Source organism: Quercus suber, unplaced genomic scaffold (assembly GCF_002906115.3).
Source record: "Quercus suber isolate HL8 unplaced genomic scaffold, Cork oak 2.0 scaffold_264, whole genome shotgun sequence".
NCBI classification, from domain to species: domain Eukaryota; kingdom Viridiplantae; phylum Streptophyta; class Magnoliopsida; order Fagales; family Fagaceae; genus Quercus; species Quercus suber.
In genome coordinates this window covers 842482-861198 of record NW_027069720.1, presented here as the reverse complement: position 1 = coordinate 861198, position 18717 = coordinate 842482, and the positions used below count along the sequence as shown (strand labels likewise).

At 34.4% G+C, this 18717-nt stretch overlaps 2 protein-coding genes across 5 annotated transcripts; both read right to left on the bottom strand.

Annotated features, from left to right (window-relative positions):
* Window positions 1-828: 828 nt before the first annotated feature.
* LOC112002914 (uncharacterized) lies at window positions 829-2396 on the bottom strand. Its single transcript, XM_065781350.1, has 2 exons — window positions 2058-2396; window positions 829-1420 (listed from the first exon to the last, which is right to left on the bottom strand). Exons 1-2 carry the CDS (start codon window positions 2277-2279, stop codon window positions 1244-1246), a joined length of 399 nt encoding a protein of 132 aa, XP_065637422.1. The 5' UTR covers window positions 2280-2396; the 3' UTR covers window positions 829-1243.
* Window positions 2397-6781: 4385 nt separating this feature from the next.
* LOC112002919 (putative casein kinase II subunit beta-4) lies at window positions 6782-16367 on the bottom strand. 4 transcript variants are annotated; one of them, XM_065781349.1, is made up of 6 exons: window positions 15764-16367; window positions 11322-11540; window positions 10222-10331; window positions 9974-10139; window positions 8510-8648; window positions 6782-7024 (listed from the first exon to the last, which is right to left on the bottom strand). In XM_065781349.1, the coding sequence occupies exons 1-5, from the start codon at window positions 16059-16061 to the stop codon at window positions 8518-8520; spliced, it is 924 nt and encodes a 307-aa protein (XP_065637421.1). In that variant the 5' UTR covers window positions 16062-16367; the 3' UTR covers window positions 6782-7024; window positions 8510-8517. The 4 variants fall into 4 exon arrangements, with proteins under 4 accessions (XP_065637421.1, XP_023890841.1, XP_023890840.1 ...); XM_024035073.2 differs by lacking the exon at window positions 6782-7024 and adding an exon at window positions 7218-7740; XM_024035072.2 differs by lacking the exon at window positions 6782-7024 and adding an exon at window positions 7218-7724.
* Window positions 16368-18717: the final 2350 nt, after the last annotated feature.

Genomic DNA, 18717 nt, shown 5'->3' with positions numbered 1-18717 from the left:
AAGTTTTACAAATTATTGATATGGTGAGTGACTATTGGAAAAACATTTGCATATCTTCATTGTTAGGATCCACCTCTCTCTATACCTTTGGTCGAAAATGTATTACATCTATTTTTATGCATACCACAAAAATGTTTCTGTCTAAAAATACATGATTTAATAGTCGCATACAACATTCCTCTTACACAAATGTCATAACAATATTGCATTTACCCATTGAGCAAGATTCACACCTCTCAATACCTATGGTCGAAGATGTTCCATTATTTCTACTTTCATTCATACCACAAAAACGCCTGTGTCTAATTTTGCATGCATTCACACAGCCCCATCACATTTCCAACATCTACCAATAACTGTTCTTTGGTTTACATTATTTTGCTCTTTAAAATAGCAATAAAAACGTCCCCAACTACTAATTATAGTGTATGCTTTTGAGTCTTTCACGCAGCACCTATTCTTCAATGGCATGAAATCAGTAAGTAGCTTCCACCAAATGCTCTAGAATCTGGATAACATTATTTTGCTTTGGTAGGTTCAGTTTCCATATGGACACGAGAAGCTACTCTTGCCACATTCTTAGCAAGTGTGAGAAGCATGAAGTTTGAACTTGGCAGAGGAACCTATATGACGCATCATTTCAAAGTTTTAATGACCAACATCAATGTACCACTATGAATCATATATCAAGGATACGAAAAATCATTAACACATTGGCTAGAATAAGGTTACCAAGCCACCAACATGAACAACAATTTAACTACAAAAAAATAAAATATTCTATTATAATTTTTTTTTTGGGGGTTAATTATTTTTTTTTTCGGTGACTAGACAATTTGTTACCTCCATTAAATACCAGCAAATTCACATCAATAGTGGCTGGTTTGAGGTTTTACCTAGGCACCAGCACTTTATATTACATCTACCTGATCTTTACAAAAATGTACTTAAGATGGAAGAGCAAAAATGAAAAATATGGATGCCATCACCATCCACCCTCTCTATCTCCTCTCTATGTATACACAATCTTCAAGCTGTATAGATGACCGTTGCACGCTCTTCAGTAATCTTTCCTACTACTCAGCTTTCAAGAGGCTCTACAAATCAAATCGTCCCCTCAAGGCAAGGGGCCAAGGAGACTACATAAAAACACAAAGCTACTTGTTGAAGAAAACAAACATAAGCCACTGTCCTGATGCTGCCGTCTTGCACATTAAAAGAGCCAGAGCGGCAGTTGGGAGTGTCACACAATTGGAATTGGAACATTGTTGTTACTATTATGGTGCATTTGTTTTTGGACAGCCTTAACTGCCGCTACTCTAGCTGCATTAGCTGCCCTATTGGCTGCTGCAACTGCCCTGTTGACCCTTTCATCCACCTTGGCTACATCATAGGCTTTGTCTGCTGCTCGCCGAGCTTCCTGATTGTAAATAGAATCACAGAACTAATCAGAAAAAAAGACCATTACTAGTTATTTAAATTGCTAATTAACTATCTGCAGTTTGTTATTTTGTTTCCCCCAACTGCAGTGCTGCCAAAATGCCCTTTTCACGTTTCATTTTTAGTTATAAAACAGTAATATTACACCAGTAACAAGTTTTTACTTTACTAAATAACATAAAAACAATCTTTGAAGAATAAAATGTTAAAAAAGCATGAGGATAAGCAGAGAATTGTAATAATTGTAAAGTATCTTGCTTCAAGTGAACAAATTCAGGCAGAGAATATTTCTTTAAATCATCTTGAACAAAAGAGTCAGACCCAATAACTATGGGCTAATAATGTGCATGGAAAACAGGACATGTATGACTGGTGATTCATATCAACAGTAAATGGAAAATGAACCATAAATCACAAGGATCATAGCCAACACAACATGATTCTTTTCCTGCCATAAGATAAACAGCCAGGGGTACAAGAAGATAGGATCATCCATGGTATGATTGCAAAACCATGACATAAATAGACATCAAATTATATCCATCAGCAGCTAAGATATTTACATCAAACACTTGCACTGGAGCTTTTACATAATTAAGGTAGGAAGTAAGGAGTACCTGCACTGCATTGAGTACTTTTGAATGATTAACAGCAACAGGAGATACAGGATGGGTGGTGTTCTGTGTGCTTGGAATGTCAAGAATTCCATTTTGCCAGTGACCAGCTTGTGTTTCACCATTTCTGAATGTGTACATTCCAAGCCCTTGCCTTCTACCCTCATGCCAGGCTCCTTCATATCGATGTCCATTTGCAAAAGAATAGAGCCCAAACCCATGCATCTTGTCCGCAAAATATTCTCCAGCATATGTGTCCCGTTTCTTAATAAAAGAAAGAAATTTTTTTTTGATGAGTTGGGACAGAGTATAAGATTATTCTTTTTTAGTGCTGCAAATTCATATGCACAGATACAAAATCAACTATGAAATTCACTAATTGATACTCATTAGATAAGTTGGCATGTGTGCGTGGGTGTGCTCTCTTGTGATATTATTTTTATAATTAAAAAAAAAAAAATCACATTAACAAACTACTAAACTTTGGGAACACATACTTAAGGTATAAATAAAAGAGTCTACTAGACATTGGAGGAGACAAAGGTAAAGTAATCAAGGTAAACATTTATTCAGAAAATAAACACTGGATCAGGTATAAAGTGATATTTATTTAGCAAACTCAAATAGTAGAAATGACCTTTCTAGAATTTACTTGTGTTTGAGAAAAACTGGTCTTGCTTTAACTCCAATATGTAGCCAAATATTGTTCATTAATAAGAAATAGTGTGCTATCCATTTTTCCAACAGCCGCGGGTTAACAAAAACCGAATATTTGATAGCAAATGAGGAATAATAAATGTAAGTCCTGAAACTAGTATTAGCTCATTCCATCTATTTGGGAATGCAAACTATATTTCAAAAAATGTAAAGTGACAAATCAACCATAAGTGCATTCTTCTAACCTCACTTAAGAAACATAATAAATAAACACGTTATAAAATAAACAAATGGGAATTCATTCGTATAATAATATTGATACCATTGGCTCATTGTTGTAATCATAACTAATCATTATGTTGCTCTGATAAGCCTAGCATTATTACATAGTTACTTGTGCAAGTGCAACATTTCGAATTCAAAACCAATAATGACTTCTGAGTTCTGATTTTATGCTACCACAAAAAATCAAATCAGTCATTTTTTTTTTTTGGGTAAGTAAAGCAGTGCACTCCTCTCTCAAATAAAAAACAAAGAAAGAATAAAGCAGTACACTTCAGCTATTTCAGAATTTTTGATCCATTTGGCCATATTGAGATATTGATTTCTTTTTTTCCCTTTCATATTTTGCCGACTTTATACAACACAAAGTTTTTACTTACGCAAAAAAGCAAAGCACCATAATCTTAAGAATTAACGTAATCTTTAGAGGGCCTCCAATTAACTCTCTTAGCTGATCAATAGCCTAGAAAATAGGATTGTAATTAAATTTACAGGATTAGGTACATAGTAACAGATTATGGGTGTGTTTGTATAAGTTGTTGAAAAACTGTGTTTTGAGTTTAAAATGAGCATTTGTATAAATAAAATTAAAAAAAAACTATGAAAAATTGTGGTTGCAAAATAGAGTTTTGGGTTTAAAAAAGCTCTTTTAATCTTTCAAAACATCTCACCAAACGGATCCTATGGAAGTATTGATCATAACTTTGCTAAGTTAGAGCCTTTGGAGTAATTTCCCTCTCAAAATGTATTACCCTAAACACTGGTAATTTATTGACCAAAGAAAAATAGTGGTTACAACTCATTAGCTAAATAACTAACCTAGCATCACAAGTCAAAAAAAATATAGCTTCTCACAAGTATATGGTCTCCCTACATGCTTTTGTTGTTGATAGGAACCCTTTTTTTTAATAAATGAATGACAAAAAAACATGAACTCCTTAATTTAGAATATTTGCAAGTACTCAACCAACCATGAGTGCCCTTGAATATTTAAGTATTTTTTATAGATATCAAATATTCAAATTTTATTGTTAATAATATTTAAGTATTTGCATAGACTTACATTTTCCTCTGAAAAGTTTAGGAATTTATCATATTTGCATGAATTCAATAAACTCTAGATTTATTGTAGTTCGAATCACAACCTAAAAGAGAGGGGATACTAAAAAAAAGAAAAAAGCAAAAAAGCAGAAGTTCTACCTTATATAATTTTTTGATGTGACTTCCTTATATAATTTGGTGAATTGAACATGTAAAGCAGACAAAGAAACAGCTAGAAAAGAAATTAATTATTAAAAAAGAGAGAGAGAGAAATGAGAAAGTTACTGTAACAAAATGATGTGAATGCATTTGAGAGTTTGATTTCCTTGTCAAGAAGGTGGGAGAAGATAGAGGCAGTGAAGCAGATTTTCTTTGGAAAGTTTCAAAGAAGTGAAAGCTAAGGTCATTTCATACTATTATTTTTCTTTTTCATTATTTTAAAATTAAGTTGTCGTTAGTCAAGTAGGTTGCATCATTTTTTTACCAAAACCAATATTGTGATGAATACTATAAACAATGCAAGTCCCTATCATTCCAAGCATATGCCATGAATGTGTTTATATATTGAATGTTGCGTGCTGAACAAAATTTGATGATGAAGTTGCTTTGACTTTGAACCATAATATTACATTAGCTACAACATTAGCAAGCTCCAAACAAGTTTTTAAGAAGTTTATTTTACCTCTTTAATATAATAGAAGAGACACTACTACATACTATATATGTTTTTGGCTTAAATAGGTGCCCATCAAATCATGGTTTTCTGCCTCAGTTTTCAGTGCCAGTTAGTTGATAGAGTAGACGATACAACTTTTTTGTAAAAATAAAAATATATCCTTTTCGTTTTCCATTATTCCCAAAAAATAAACTTAAGGTCGAAAATTATTTTTTTACTTTTACTGTTTGGACAGTTTGGTTCATAGAAACTGTTGTCCTCTTCTACTATGGTGTCCCAAAATTGTATCTTTGAGGCCTTTAGGTCTTCATAACAGTGGTGATTACATTTAATCTCTCCCACACACCGATTGAGAACTACTAGCGTTTTAATATAATTGTTTCGTGAATCAATTAAGTACATTTTGTGCAATAACTCCTTCTATCTGATAGAAAAGGAGTTTCACCAAAGTGACCAGTCACCTCATTAGTTGGGTACGAGTCCGGAGAATAATAATTACTAGGACAAATTATTATGTGAAAGAATAAAACATGACATTATTATATTCATACTCCCAGAATATTGTAGAATTACTCATTATCTATTATGAAATTAGTGCATTAAATTTTGCTATATCATCAACATTTTTTGTTTAATTACATCAACATTTAACAAACACTGGCACTATCTATTTTGTTGTTGAGTTAAATTATGATAATCTGGTAACATACAATTTTACTTATTTTATAATGAATATATAAATTTAAGATTTTGATGATAGAGTTACCTTTGAAACTCTAGAGAGTCTCAATCCAAGGCTGAAAAACCTGTATACAAAAGGTTCTGAATTGGATAACCTGAACATTACAAGTGTAAGAGGATTTATTTTGAATGAATAATGATTATTAATAAAGAGATTTATGAGGCAAGGCTAGTTAGGAGAGCAAATGGTCTAACTTTGACCCATGAATATCTCCTTTGAATTTGAAAACAACAAAATGTGTCAATCAAATAAGTTGCAAGGCTCTTGACAAATCAACATATTATTGGTTACACTAAATGTGACTTTTTTCTAGAAGACAAGTGATTAATCATGTTGACTCTTGAGCTCCAGGACACTACAAATCTGCTAGATGAGGTCAACAGCTCCAAATGAGCTGAGCAGCTTGCAACCTGCTTGAGCTCAGCTTCACCTGGGGCTTAATTCGGTTTGGATATTTGACTCATAAATAATTAGCAAATTTATCTCCAAAGTCGAGCATAACGAGCATATGTATTCTGTCAAAATTATTTACACAAATTAACTTACATCCGTTTGATATTACTGACCAAACAAACGTGTCCAAACAAATAAAAAAAATACATGACCTTGAATGTGTTTCATTCTCTTTGTTAAAAGATCTGAAATGTTTAGAAGTTTGGAAAGAAATAGACTAGATAATAAGGTGGAAAAGAAAAAAAAGGAGAAAAATAGTCAGCAATTTGTCAGCTCCAGAAACATTAAAACTTAAGAAAAGAGATTATGTAGCTAAGTTCACAGTTTATCACTTTTGCAAACAAGTTTAAAAATGTGATAGCTCTTGTTCCTGTGCGTGCAAGAAGATAATACATCATTAACAAATTGCAAGTGGGGAAATAGAAAGAGAAACTCAGCATGTTGGCACAATCTAGATAAAACTTCTCCAGCTAAGATGAATTAAAAAGGAAAGACGTGGTTTCCTTGCCTAGTACCATGTAGAGGAGTGAAGAAGTCTAATAGCCCACCATTTATGAGAATTGAGAAGAGGTGAGGATGCTGGACAACCAAATTGATCCAAAACTCTAAAAAGCCGTAGTATTGAATGACATGAATGCTAAAGGCCATTCCAGTCTATCATAAATCTTCTTCATCTTATGCTTTAAGCCCACTCAACAATTCATCATCCATAGTATACATTATTTCTTTGGGCAAGAATGATGTTATCTTGAATATTCCTACCTGAAATAAAAGCAACCTACCACTTAGAGATTAATTTGGGAAACAGAGGTTCCAGCCCATTAGCTAGGAGTTTAGAAATTTGTCAATCAAATAAGTTGCAAGGCTCTTGACAAATCAACATATTATTGGTTACACTAAATGTGACTTTTTTCTAGAAGACAAGTGATTAATCATGTTGACTCTTGAGCTCCAGGACATTACAAATCTGCTAGATGAGGTCAACAGCTCCAAATGAGCTGAGCAGCTTGCAACCTGCTTGAGCTCAGCTTCACCTGGGGCTTAATTCGGTTTGGATATTTGACTCATAAATAATTAGCAAATTTATCTCCAAAGTCGAGCATAACGAGCATATGTATTCTGTCAAAATTATTTACACAAATTAACTTACATCCGTTTGATATTACTGACCAAACAAACGTGTCCAAACAAATAAAAAAAATACATGACCTTGAATGTGTTTCATTCTCTTTGTTAAAAGATCTGAAATGTTTAGAAGTTTGGAAAGAAATAGACTAGATAATAAGGTGGAAAAGAAAAAAAAGGAGAAAAATAGTCAGCAATTTGTCAGCTCCAGAAACATTAAAACTTAAGAAAAGAGATTATGTAGCTAAGTTCACAGTTTATCACTTTTGCAAACAAGTTTAAAAATGTGATAGCTCTTGTTCCTGTGCGTGCAAGAAGATAATACATCATTAACAAATTGCAAGTGGGGAAATAGAAAGAGAAACTCAGCATGTTGGCACAATCTAGATAAAACTTCTCCAGCTAAGATGAATTAAAAAGGAAAGACGTGGTTTCCTTGCCTAGTACCATGTAGAGGAGTGAAGAAGTCTAATAGCCCACCATTTATGAGAATTGAGAAGAGGTGAGGATGCTGGACAACCAAATTGATCCAAAACTCTAAAAAGCCGTAGTATTGAATGACATGAATGCTAAAGGCCATTCCAGTCTATCATAAATCTCCTTCATCTTATGCTTTAAGCCCACTCAACAATTCATCATCCATAGTATACATTATTTCTTTGGGCAAGAATGATGTTATCTTGAATATTCCTACCTGAAATAAAAGCAACCTACCACTTAGAGATTAATTTGGGAAACAGAGGTTCCAGCCCATTAGCTAGGAGTTTAGAAATTGCTTTGTAGATCAGATTACATAGCCTAAACTAGTTAGCAGAAGAAGCAAGACAAGGGATCGTATACATTGACATTAGATTAGAGCAGTAATAAATGTTGTTTGAACATGATTAAAATTTTATTAAATTGTAAAGGGTACAAAGGCAAGTACACAAATTCATTAAACAATATTTCCTCTCCCCCAATTTGAGGGAATAAAATAATTATTTGAGAAAGGTACTCAAATACTCTGAAATCCTTTTTCCTCACTTAAAAAAAATATTCCCACATACCTGATTTTCACTGAAATCAATGGCATGATTTACATCTACAGACAACGAAAGCAACAAAAAACAAAAGGACTTTAATCCCTTCCTAGAATCCTCGAGTGCTAGTTTTGAGATGAAATTAATGCATACTCAACCACGAAATAGTGATAGATAACTCAAGCAAAGGAAACTACAATACACTTGATGTATCCTCAAACCTAGAAAAAGAGAGAAGCTTACAAACGCTCTGTTAAATTCATGAATAAAATAAAAATATACGTTCTGCTATGCTAAAAGGCAAATTTTCACTTTAAACATTTTCATTGTGAATCAATTGTTGTACTCTTGCATTTCATCTCGCTTGTTAGAGCCATTCATATAACAACATAGCATGAGATAATATGAGAACCATCACAAATGAACAGTGGGACAATTCAACACAAATAGTAACTTGCACCTCTCATGTCATGGCCTGTGCATCTTGAAGCCAAAAACTCTTGGAACATAGCTTTGAGACGCCTTTTGCGGCTTTAGGTGTCCATACGTCATTAAAAATAAGTGGGGAAATGTGGTTCCAAAATATGCTCCATCAATATCTTCATAAAGTCAAGGAAATTTTGTCAAAAAGATAACTTGCAAAAATTGGAACATCTCATACATTCAACCACAATTACTCAATACACGTCAACAGTCTTCAGCACAATGATAAAAACAAAGAAGAACTATTTAATGGAAATCACAATCACCCATTATCAGTCAACAATTCAAATGGAAACTCCAAGTGCACTACACAAAATGTCCAATACTATATCTCTAACCACCAATCATATATAGCTTAAGATTACTGGCACAAAAACTTAATTAATTTCGATTTTAGTCAATAATTAGCTTTTGCAATTATACTGATTGAGGTGATTCAGATTTCATGTATACAGCTCTGGGCTTAGGGATCGCAAATGGTAAGCCTACTCTGAATCAACTTAAGCTAAAACATAAGTAGACTTAAGAGCTTCTTCACTAGCCTAAAAAAACATATAGCTTAACTTGGAACTCCAGGTTTTAGGCTAATCAGCAAGGTAAGCAGCAAAGAATCAAATGTCAGTTAGAATAATTGTGGCTTTAGAACCAGTAGAGCCAGCAGCAGTACAGCAACATCCAGAGCAGCAAATGAGCTGATATGATTGTCCTGTCAGGCTCGGCTTGTTTTGATGCTTGCCTAGGCTCACTCATTTGTTAACACAAGTAAAACTCAAATGAATTGTCCAAACTCATTTTTTAAAAAAAAGCCAAGCCACAGATCCCCCAATTCCATCTTTTAAGCTAACAAGCCTTGTTAAATTACATAAGAGCCCCTCCTTTCTATGAATGTTCTCCCTGTTGGTCATGAATTCCAAGGTTGTCTCCTGGACCCCAAAAGATATACTCACATCAAGTAAATTTAAACTAAAGATTCACTCGTGAATAATTATAAAATGTTACTAATGATCCTTAGGACATAAATATAAAATCTATTTTTAGGCACTAGATCAGCTTAACCACATGTCACATAGCAATAAAATGATAATGATGATGAGAACAAGAAATCACGTGATATATAGCTTAATTTGTACTTCCATACATAACATACCAACCAATATATTTGAATTCAGGAGGTCACATGCCTAAACCATAAGAATTATTTATTAGCTTGTAACATACAATTTCATCCAGATGGAAACACCATAGCTCACTTCGCAGGAAGGTCAAAGTAAAAATTCCTCTTTCACACTTAAGTTATATAATAACAACATACTAATCAATTGGGACATACCACATTTAGCAGAAGAAAAATCTATCAATGAAAATTCAATGTTCAGGCAGATGCAGGCAAAATGCAAACAAAGTTTCAAAACAAGTAAAAACTAGTGCAATAAAAGGATACTGCCTTGGTACTTAGATCGTGGGTAATAGATATCTTCACATTTGGGGCAGTAGATTTTTACGGTGCTTGAACGGGGAATGTCTGATTGGCCAACAGGGAGGCAGGGTTGTCCACAGCAGTAAACTCTGGGGCATCTTCCAAAATCATAATTTTTGTACTTCTCTAACTGTAGGAGATTTAACTATGTTTTACTCAACCAGAAACATAAGAAACAAATAAAGTAAGTATAAATTGGCTCAGAAATTTACCATTGCGGCCATTCCCTTGCTGGTGAGTATGTACCGAACATGTATCAGACCATACAGCATCTCTGCTGCTGATTCAACCAATTCATTCTGCTCTTCGGTAAATATGTCACCTGCTCAAAACCATACCCATACCATTAAATAAGGCTAAATGGCAAGATCCTTCACATAAACACACACACACTTGGCAGCAGAAATTAGGTCAGAATTTTACTATAACAATAAAAGATATTTTTAAAATCACAGTCATAGGTGTCACTTGAATTTGTTGAAATGGATATTAGGTAATAAAATGTAGATACAGAGGACAACTCATTGATATGCAAGTTTCACTCAGAACCACCCACGTTAATGCTTGGATGTACTTTACTAAGTACTTTTTTAAATAAAGACATGGTTTGAGACGGAAAACATTATGATCTCAGTTTCTTACATGCTGTAGGCAATAGATCTTACCAAATTCTGACTTCCAAAACTCTAAATGACAAAATAGTTGAGATTGATAACTCTTATCACAACAAAACAAAAATAAAGCTTGTCGATATGCTAAAATATTTTTATTCATTAAATTTAGAATCAGACCAAAAAATTATAGTAGTTTGCTAAACAACACCTTTTAAGCCTAGCAATCATAAATCAGAGAAATCCTTTTTGTATAACAAAACATGCAGAGATAAAGTTAATCAGATTTGAGGATTTTTTTTTCCCCCGAAACCATGAAACAATGCTTAGTATAATTAATGCAGTTTCCAAACAACACCATGACATATTAGTAAAAACAAAAATTATATAAAATTTATATCATTTACTTCATACTTGTAGAGGTCACAAGAATAAGATGAGTGATCAAGAGTACATATTTGAGATTCTCGTTTATAAGCACCAAGGACAAGCCCTTGCTTCCTTAGTCCTTACCACCCTCAAAGGGTCGATGGGCAACTTATCTATGTTGACAAAAGCTACAAGTATGAGGAGATAAAAACCCATTCACTTTAAATTGGTTAGGAATTCAAGAATGCAGAATTATCAAATTATTGTTGGCAAAAAGAGATAATTTCAAAATGCATAAACCTAAATACAATTTAGAACAGGACAGTTCTTACCGTGAGAAGAGTCGACATCCAAAATCAGATCAAGTGCATAATCATAATAAGGAACTTGACTGCTCAAGCCGCAAAGATTGAAATCATCTTGAATGTATTCATCATCAACTTCACAGAAAAATTCATTCCCTCGCAAATTGCAAAACCATGAAATCCACGATGTATCATCTCCATCAGAACCGCTAACATCCGATTCTTCACTGTCTGTTTCAGATTCCTCTGAAATTGATGCAAACAAGGTCATCATCAGCCAAAAAAGGTGAAAATACCTATTAAAAATTTTCAATCAGACTATTAAAATAGCTAAAATTCTTTTATGTTTCTTCACATGATGTAATGTTTTTTTTACTCTCAAAATGTAATTAAAAGAAACCAAATCTAAAATCACCCAAATTTCCAATTTTAATCATATTAACCTGACAATATCATATTACAATGCAAGGGAAGCACCGCTGGGGGGGGGGGGGGGTAAAAGTACATTTGTTAGCTACCAGGGAACATCTAATTATTTTCACTCTTATTACAGGTTAGATCTAAGCAGAAGTACATGGAAAAAAAAACCCTTAAAAATCCATGCCTGAAAATGAGCACCAAGGAAACTTGAGCTTCATACTATATACTAAAACTTCAGGATGATACTCTATTACGTGAATTATGATCAAAAGACAATAGAAAGCAATTCTATTTGTCAAACAAAGGCCAAAAGGTAGGATAAGGAACCTTTTTTAGTTAGGAAGTTATACATGCAGCCAGTAGGAATTGAACCCAAGACCTCACAGTCAACCCTGCACTTAGAAGGGAGGAAGTAGGACAGGGAATTTCATCCCACTTGTTTGACAAATAGGATGGAAGACCATCCTCCTTAGTACAAAATGTATCTACAAGGGGCAGTGCTAATGCTAAATGACTTGCTTTCCATTTAGTAAATTACTCATGCACTTGGTCACCGGTGAGTCTTGATTCCACAAACTAACTTTTCACCTTGCTTTTAAATGCCACATAACCTTTTATTATGATATCTATTCTTAACAATGATACATCCATCTTCCGCTTGAATAGTCCAATCCAGTTCAACACTCCAGCAAGGTGTGGACACTGGCTTGACTTGCACCCCACGTTGACGTCTACACCCATCTGGCCTCTATCTTCACCAATTGCAATTGAAAGGGAAAAAATTGAAAGATTAAGGCTGATAGGCTCACCGATGTCTACAACCACCTATCCTCTCCATTGTTTTTTTTTATATTTTCGTTTCAGCGTTTTGAAGACTGTTTTGTTTACATATTGAAACAATGAAGAGGAAGAAGAGAAAATGACTATTTGAGCCTTGTTGGATTCTTGCCGTGTTCTTGATTTTTTGAATCTTGATTTTGTTTGGTTGTTAAGAAAAATGTAGAAAGTGCAGGTGATCAAATTTATGTTTAGATCTAATGTCAGGTTATTGAGAAAATTTTAAATTAAGTACAGTTATTGCAAAAGAAAATTTTCTGGTCCTTTTGTGTTGATCAGAAAAATTTCGAGAGTATTTATTTGGGGAAAATTGGAACCCAACCCAAAAACCCAAAATGATGACCAGCCCAATGCCTACTGCCCACGTGAAAGTGGGGTCCACACGGTTTTGTCCAACCATAAGATGGAAGCAGGTGAGTGAGTTCTCCACCCGAAGGGATCAGGTCGAGTTGCATTTTGGCACCAAACCCGATCCGGATCGACCTATGTGCACCCCTCCATAAACAGTTACAATTGCATGAGATTCAATAGTTTCCTACTCCACCTGATTGCATACTTTGTTAACAGCCTGAAACTTCCTTCACTTATAAGTTCTAACATGCATCACAGAATCCATATCCAAATTACATCATATTGAAATTGTGATACATCACTAAACAATATACATGCATACACTCACAGATTATATACATAGAGAGACATCATAATGGTCCAATTCAATGCTGACACTTCAAAAAAATAATCTCGAAAACTTAACATATTTACGGGAGCACCCAAAAATTAACAAAGCATGAATGAGAAAATTTACATTATATGGAAAAAAAAAAAAAAAAAAAAAAATGGGGGGGGGGGGATAAAGTACATTTGTTAGCTACCAGGGAACATCTAATTATTTTCACTCTTATTACAGGTTAGATCTAAGCAGAAGTACATGGAAAAAAAAACCCTTAAAAATCCATGCCTGAAAATGAGCACCAAGGACACTTGAGCTTCATACTATATACTAAAACTTCAGGATGATACTCTATTACGTGAATTATGATCAAAAGACAATAGAAAGCAATTCTATTTGTCAAACAAAGGCCCAAAGGTAGGATAAGGAACCTTTTTTAGTTAGGAAGTTATACATGCAGCCAGTAGGAATTGAACCCAAGACCTCACAGTCAACCCTGCACTTAGAAGGGAGGAAGTAGGACAGGGAATTTCATCGCACTTGTTTGACAAATAGGATGGAAGACCATCCTCCTTAGTACAAAATGTATCTACAAGGGGCAGTGCTAATGCTAGATGACTCGCTTTCCATTTAGTAAATTACTCATGCACTTGGTCACCGGTGAGTCTTGATTCCACAAACTAACTTTTCACCTTGCTTTTAAATGCCACATAACCTTTTGTTATGATATCTATTCTTAACAATGATACATCCATCTTCCGCTTGAATAGTCCGATCCAGTTCAACACTCCAGCAAGGTGTGGACACTGGCTTGACTTGCAACCCTCGTTGACGTCTACACCCATCTGGCCCCTATCTTCACCAATTGCAATTGAAAGGGCAAAAATTGAAAGATTAAGGCTGATAGGCTCACCGATGTCTACAACCACCTATCCTCTCCATTGTTTGTTTTTATTTTCGTTTCAGCGTTTTGAAGACTGTTTTGTTTACATATTGAAACAATGAAGAGGAAGAAGAGAAAATAACTATTTGAGCCTTGTTGGATTCTTGCCGTGTTCTTGATTTTTTGAATCTTGATTTTGTTTGGTTGTTAAGAAAAATGTAGAAAGTGCAGGTGATCAAATTTATGTTTAGATCTAATGTCAGGTTATTGAGAAAATTTTAAATTAAGTACAGTTATTGCAAAAGAAAATTTTCTGGTCCTTTTGTGTTGATCAGAAAGATTTCGAGAGTATTTATTTGGGGAAAATTGGAACCCAACCCAAAAACCCAAACTGATGACCAGCCCAATGCCTACTGCCCACGTGAAAGTGGGGTCCACATGGTTTTGTCCAACCATAAGATGGAAGCAGGTGAGTGAGTTCTCCACCCAAAGGGATCAGGTCGAGTTGCATTTTGGCACCAAACCCGATCCGGATCGACCTATGTGCACCCCTCCATAAACAGTTACAATTGCATGATTCAATAGTTTCCTACTCCACCTGATTGCATACTTTGTTAACAGCCTGAAACTTCCTTCACTTATAAGTTCTAACATGCATCACAGAATCCATATCCAAATTACATCATATTGAAATTGTGATACATCACTAAACAAAATACATACATACATACACTCACAGATTATATACATAGAGAGACATCATAATGGTCCAATTCAATGCTGACACTTCAAAAAAATAATCTCGAAAACTTAACATATTTACGGGAGCACCCAGAAATTAACAAAGCATGAATGAGAAAATTTACATTATATGGAAAAAAAAAAAAAAAAAAATCCTCCACCCAATTCCAGCTCAAGCATGTCACATTATTCTATCACTAAAATTCCACTATCGATAATTGGGCATAAAAACTAAAACTTTGCTAAATTAAGATCTCATTTACACTAAATTTGCTTCTAAACAAACCATAATTCACACTAACATAATCATAAACACTAAACTTTAAACAAACACCTACTTCAAAGAATTTTTTTTTTAATTAACCCAAACCCAATAGAAAGTTTAAAAAACATAAATTAACAAAGCATTAATGAGAAAGTTTACATTATATAGAAAAAAAAAAACTGAAATCCTCAACCTGATTCCTGCTCAGGTGCTTAAGACACATGTCACCGTATTCTATCACTAAAATTCCACTATCGATAATCGGGGATAAAAACTAAAACTTTCCTAAATTAAGATCTCATTTACACTAAATTTGCTTCTAAACAATCCATAATTCACACTAACATAATCATAAACACTAAACTTTAAACAAATACCTACTTCAAAGTTCAAACCACTTTATTCAGCAAACTCAGATCCTACAGTTCACATATTTTCTTCATCAATCACTTTCAGTCCTAAATCCCAATACCCCACTAGCCCACTACAAGCAATTTACTTCAGAATTCAGACAACACATAATTAGAAACAAATTAATCCCAATTTACAAAGCAAAAGCTGAAACCACCAAAAACTCAATAAACCCAGATCAAAACACACACACACACACACACACAGAGTTCAAAATTTTATATACATAAAATACATACCATCGGAGCACTTGTTCTTCGAAAGCGAAGCGGAACGAGAATCGCGATGATCGAGCTGCTGATGCTGCTGAGATTTACCGGTGGAAGTGGAAGGCACAGAGATTCTCTCCTTGTCCTTACTACTACTATTGATTCCGCCGCCGACTCTCGAAGTGGACGGCGACGATTTCTCGAGGTGCTTATCGAGCGCGTCGTTGATGATTCGCTTTCGATCCAACGGTCCTCCTCCTCCGCCAGCTACCATTTCCGATCTCGACAATCCTCCACCTCCAACTCCAACTACCCGATCTCTGTACATAATTTACAATTTATACCAAAAAAAAAAAAAATTCCCCCTCCCAAAAAATCAAAGCTTTTTGAAAATTGTTGAAGCAGAAGCAGAAACCCTAGATTTTCTTCTTCAAGCTTCGTGTTTGTACATTTGGGGGTTGAAAATTGAACCCTCGAATTTGTGGTGTTAGGGCTTTTGGGATCGGACAGCGACGTTTTGGAGAGAGAGAGAGAGAGAGAGTGAGAGATAAGGGGTTGAAGGAGTATGTACTTACGGATAAAGCTAGGGTTTGGAATTTGTGTGTAAGAGAGAGAGAGAGAGAGAGAGAGAGAGAGANTTCCCCCTCCCCAAAAAATCAAAGCTTTTTGAAAATTGTTGAAGCAGAAGCAGAAACCCTAGATTTTCTTCTTCAAGCTTCGTGTTTGTACATTTGGGGGTTGAAAATTGAACTCTCAAGAAATTAACCAATTGAATTACAATAAATCTAAAAATAATATATATATATATATATATATATTAGTTTATAAGGTGATTTTATTAAGACGAGGGAGGTCAGGCCCAAAAAGAACCGAAGATAACAATGGAAGAACTAATCCATCGTCATTCTTACAAAAGACTCACAGAAAGATAAAAGAGATGAGTTATAATTCCAAAGTTGAAGAGAAAGAAGCTCAAACAGGCTATACACAATAAGCAAGTATAATATAATAATGTCTACTTGGGTTGGACCACACTTTCATTTTGCACAAAGAATACATCATTTATATTTTTGATCCTATGTGATGCAATTTTACTCCACAACATGCCCCACATGAATATAATTCTATAAAGTCAAATAAATGGGTCTTGAGTTAAGTTCACTTAAAAGCCTGACATGTCCAATTTTTCATTAATCCACCCATATTAGTCTTTTTACCCTAACTTTTCATGCTTTTCGGATCACAATCCTTTTCACTTCAAAATGGGTCATGGCTTATATCTTTCTACATCACAAAATGGTTCCATGACTCATCTTTTTACATCATATAATGGGCTTATAGTGTGCTTTATTTTTTCATCATGAATTGAGCTCATGGCTTCTATTATCTCTATATCATGAATATGACTTATGGCCTACATTTCTTCACTTCTTGTAATAGACTTAAGATCTACATCTTGCAACCCTTTCAAAAAAAAGAAAAGAAAAGAAAAAAAGATCTACATCTTGCAACTTCTCGAATTGGACTCATGGTGGTTCGCATTATTGCCACCATCAAGCAATAAGCACATGGTCCAAATCTTTCTTACTCATGGGTTGAGCCATTAAGTTACCAATTCTCACAACCCATATTAATTTTCTCACTTTTTAATAATGAGATTCTCTAACAAAAGCTCATATTTACACAAATAGTGTGGGTTGAAAATTGTCCAATTACAAGTCAATTAAGCTACTTGGGTTACCAAATTACAAAGGCAATCAAGATTCAAGACCATTTATTTTCTTGAATTCCCAAACTTGTATGGGCACAGCATCACATTTGGTCCCAAAAGACAAACCAACTCACTAAAAAAAAAATGCCTAGTGGACATTAGTATGTCACGAGAGGCTGAAAGAAGAAGAGAAATCTAGCTCATTTCTCCTCTAAAAGACAGCAAAATTATTTGGTCAAGGACCACAAAGAGAAGAAGAAGTACACTCCACTCAAAAATCTTAGCTCATGGATACGCATCCCTCTCGTCTACCACATTATTAGTGTTATTATCACCTACTTTTGGAACCAGGAGGATTACAAGCTTCAGGTACTAAGCCAAATTTATTGAAGAAGTCATGGCTAAAACTCAAGAAACTTTTAATGAAGTTGCAATTTTTCAAATGCCTACAACTTTGTCAAGTCTTAAGGCCATGGTTCAATTGCAGAGTTTTCATGGGAAAGCTTGGGAACCTATGATTTGGAAGGCCAAAATTTGTATTCAAACAACTCCAATAGTCCTCTAAAAGAGGCCTAGACACCCAATCACTCATTTTGGTCTTTAGTAACAATGGGCCTCCCTCCTCTCCCTTGCAAAATTAGAATTTAATGCTTCATTCAAGACTAAAACACACAGGCCTACCAGTGGCCAAGCCTATTGCCTAGGTTGGACAAAACCACCCACACACTTGGTTCGCCTCCCACCCCCCCCTCCCCCTCCCTTTTTTTTTTTTTTTTTATTGTGCGCTCAAACTTGGTCCTTTGACCTATATAAAGGTATCAAAAGGGACACAAGAACTATAAAATACCAAAATAATACTTATACATGTTTGAAGTGCTTTCCAGTGTAGTAAAAGTAGTTTTAGGTCAAAATATTAGCTTATTTGTCTGTTTATCCATTGTTTTTCAAATCTCTCTCTCTCTCTCTTAACAATTTTTTTTTTCAAATCTCTCTCTCTCTTTTCAAGTAATTTTAAATAAAATTAAACATAGATTTTTTTTTTTTTTTTGGATTTCCTTAAAACTTTGCAAACTCTTATAACAATTGTGTTTGTGATTTATTTCTTTACCTTTCGATTGTGGGTCATGAAAAAGAATAAGAAGAAGAAGAGTAGTACAATTGATTATGAGAGTATTCACATTAGTACTTGTATAATAAAAAAAAAGTACCACATTTTAGCCAATTAAGATCAAAATTCACCCACATCAATCTATGCAAAATGATGTAACAATAC

Coding starts and splice junctions, on each gene's coding strand:
- LOC112002914 (XM_065781350.1), bottom strand. CDS start 2,279: ATGCATGGGTTTGGGCTCTATTCTTTTGCAAATGGACATCGATATGAA. Junction 1,421..2,057: donor AAGTACTCAATGCAGTGCAG/GTACTCCTTACT, acceptor ATTTACAATCAG/GAAGCTCGGCGAGCAGCAGA.
- LOC112002919 (XM_065781349.1), bottom strand. CDS start 16,061: ATGTACAGAGATCGGGTAGTTGGAGTTGGAGGTGGAGGATTGTCGAGA. Junction 11,541..15,763: donor GAAGAACAAGTGCTCCGATG/GTATGTATTTTA, acceptor CATCAATTTCAG/AGGAATCTGAAACAGACAGT. Junction 10,140..10,221: donor GCAAGGGAATGGCCGCAATG/GTAAATTTCTGA, acceptor AATCTCCTACAG/TTAGAGAAGTACAAAAATTA.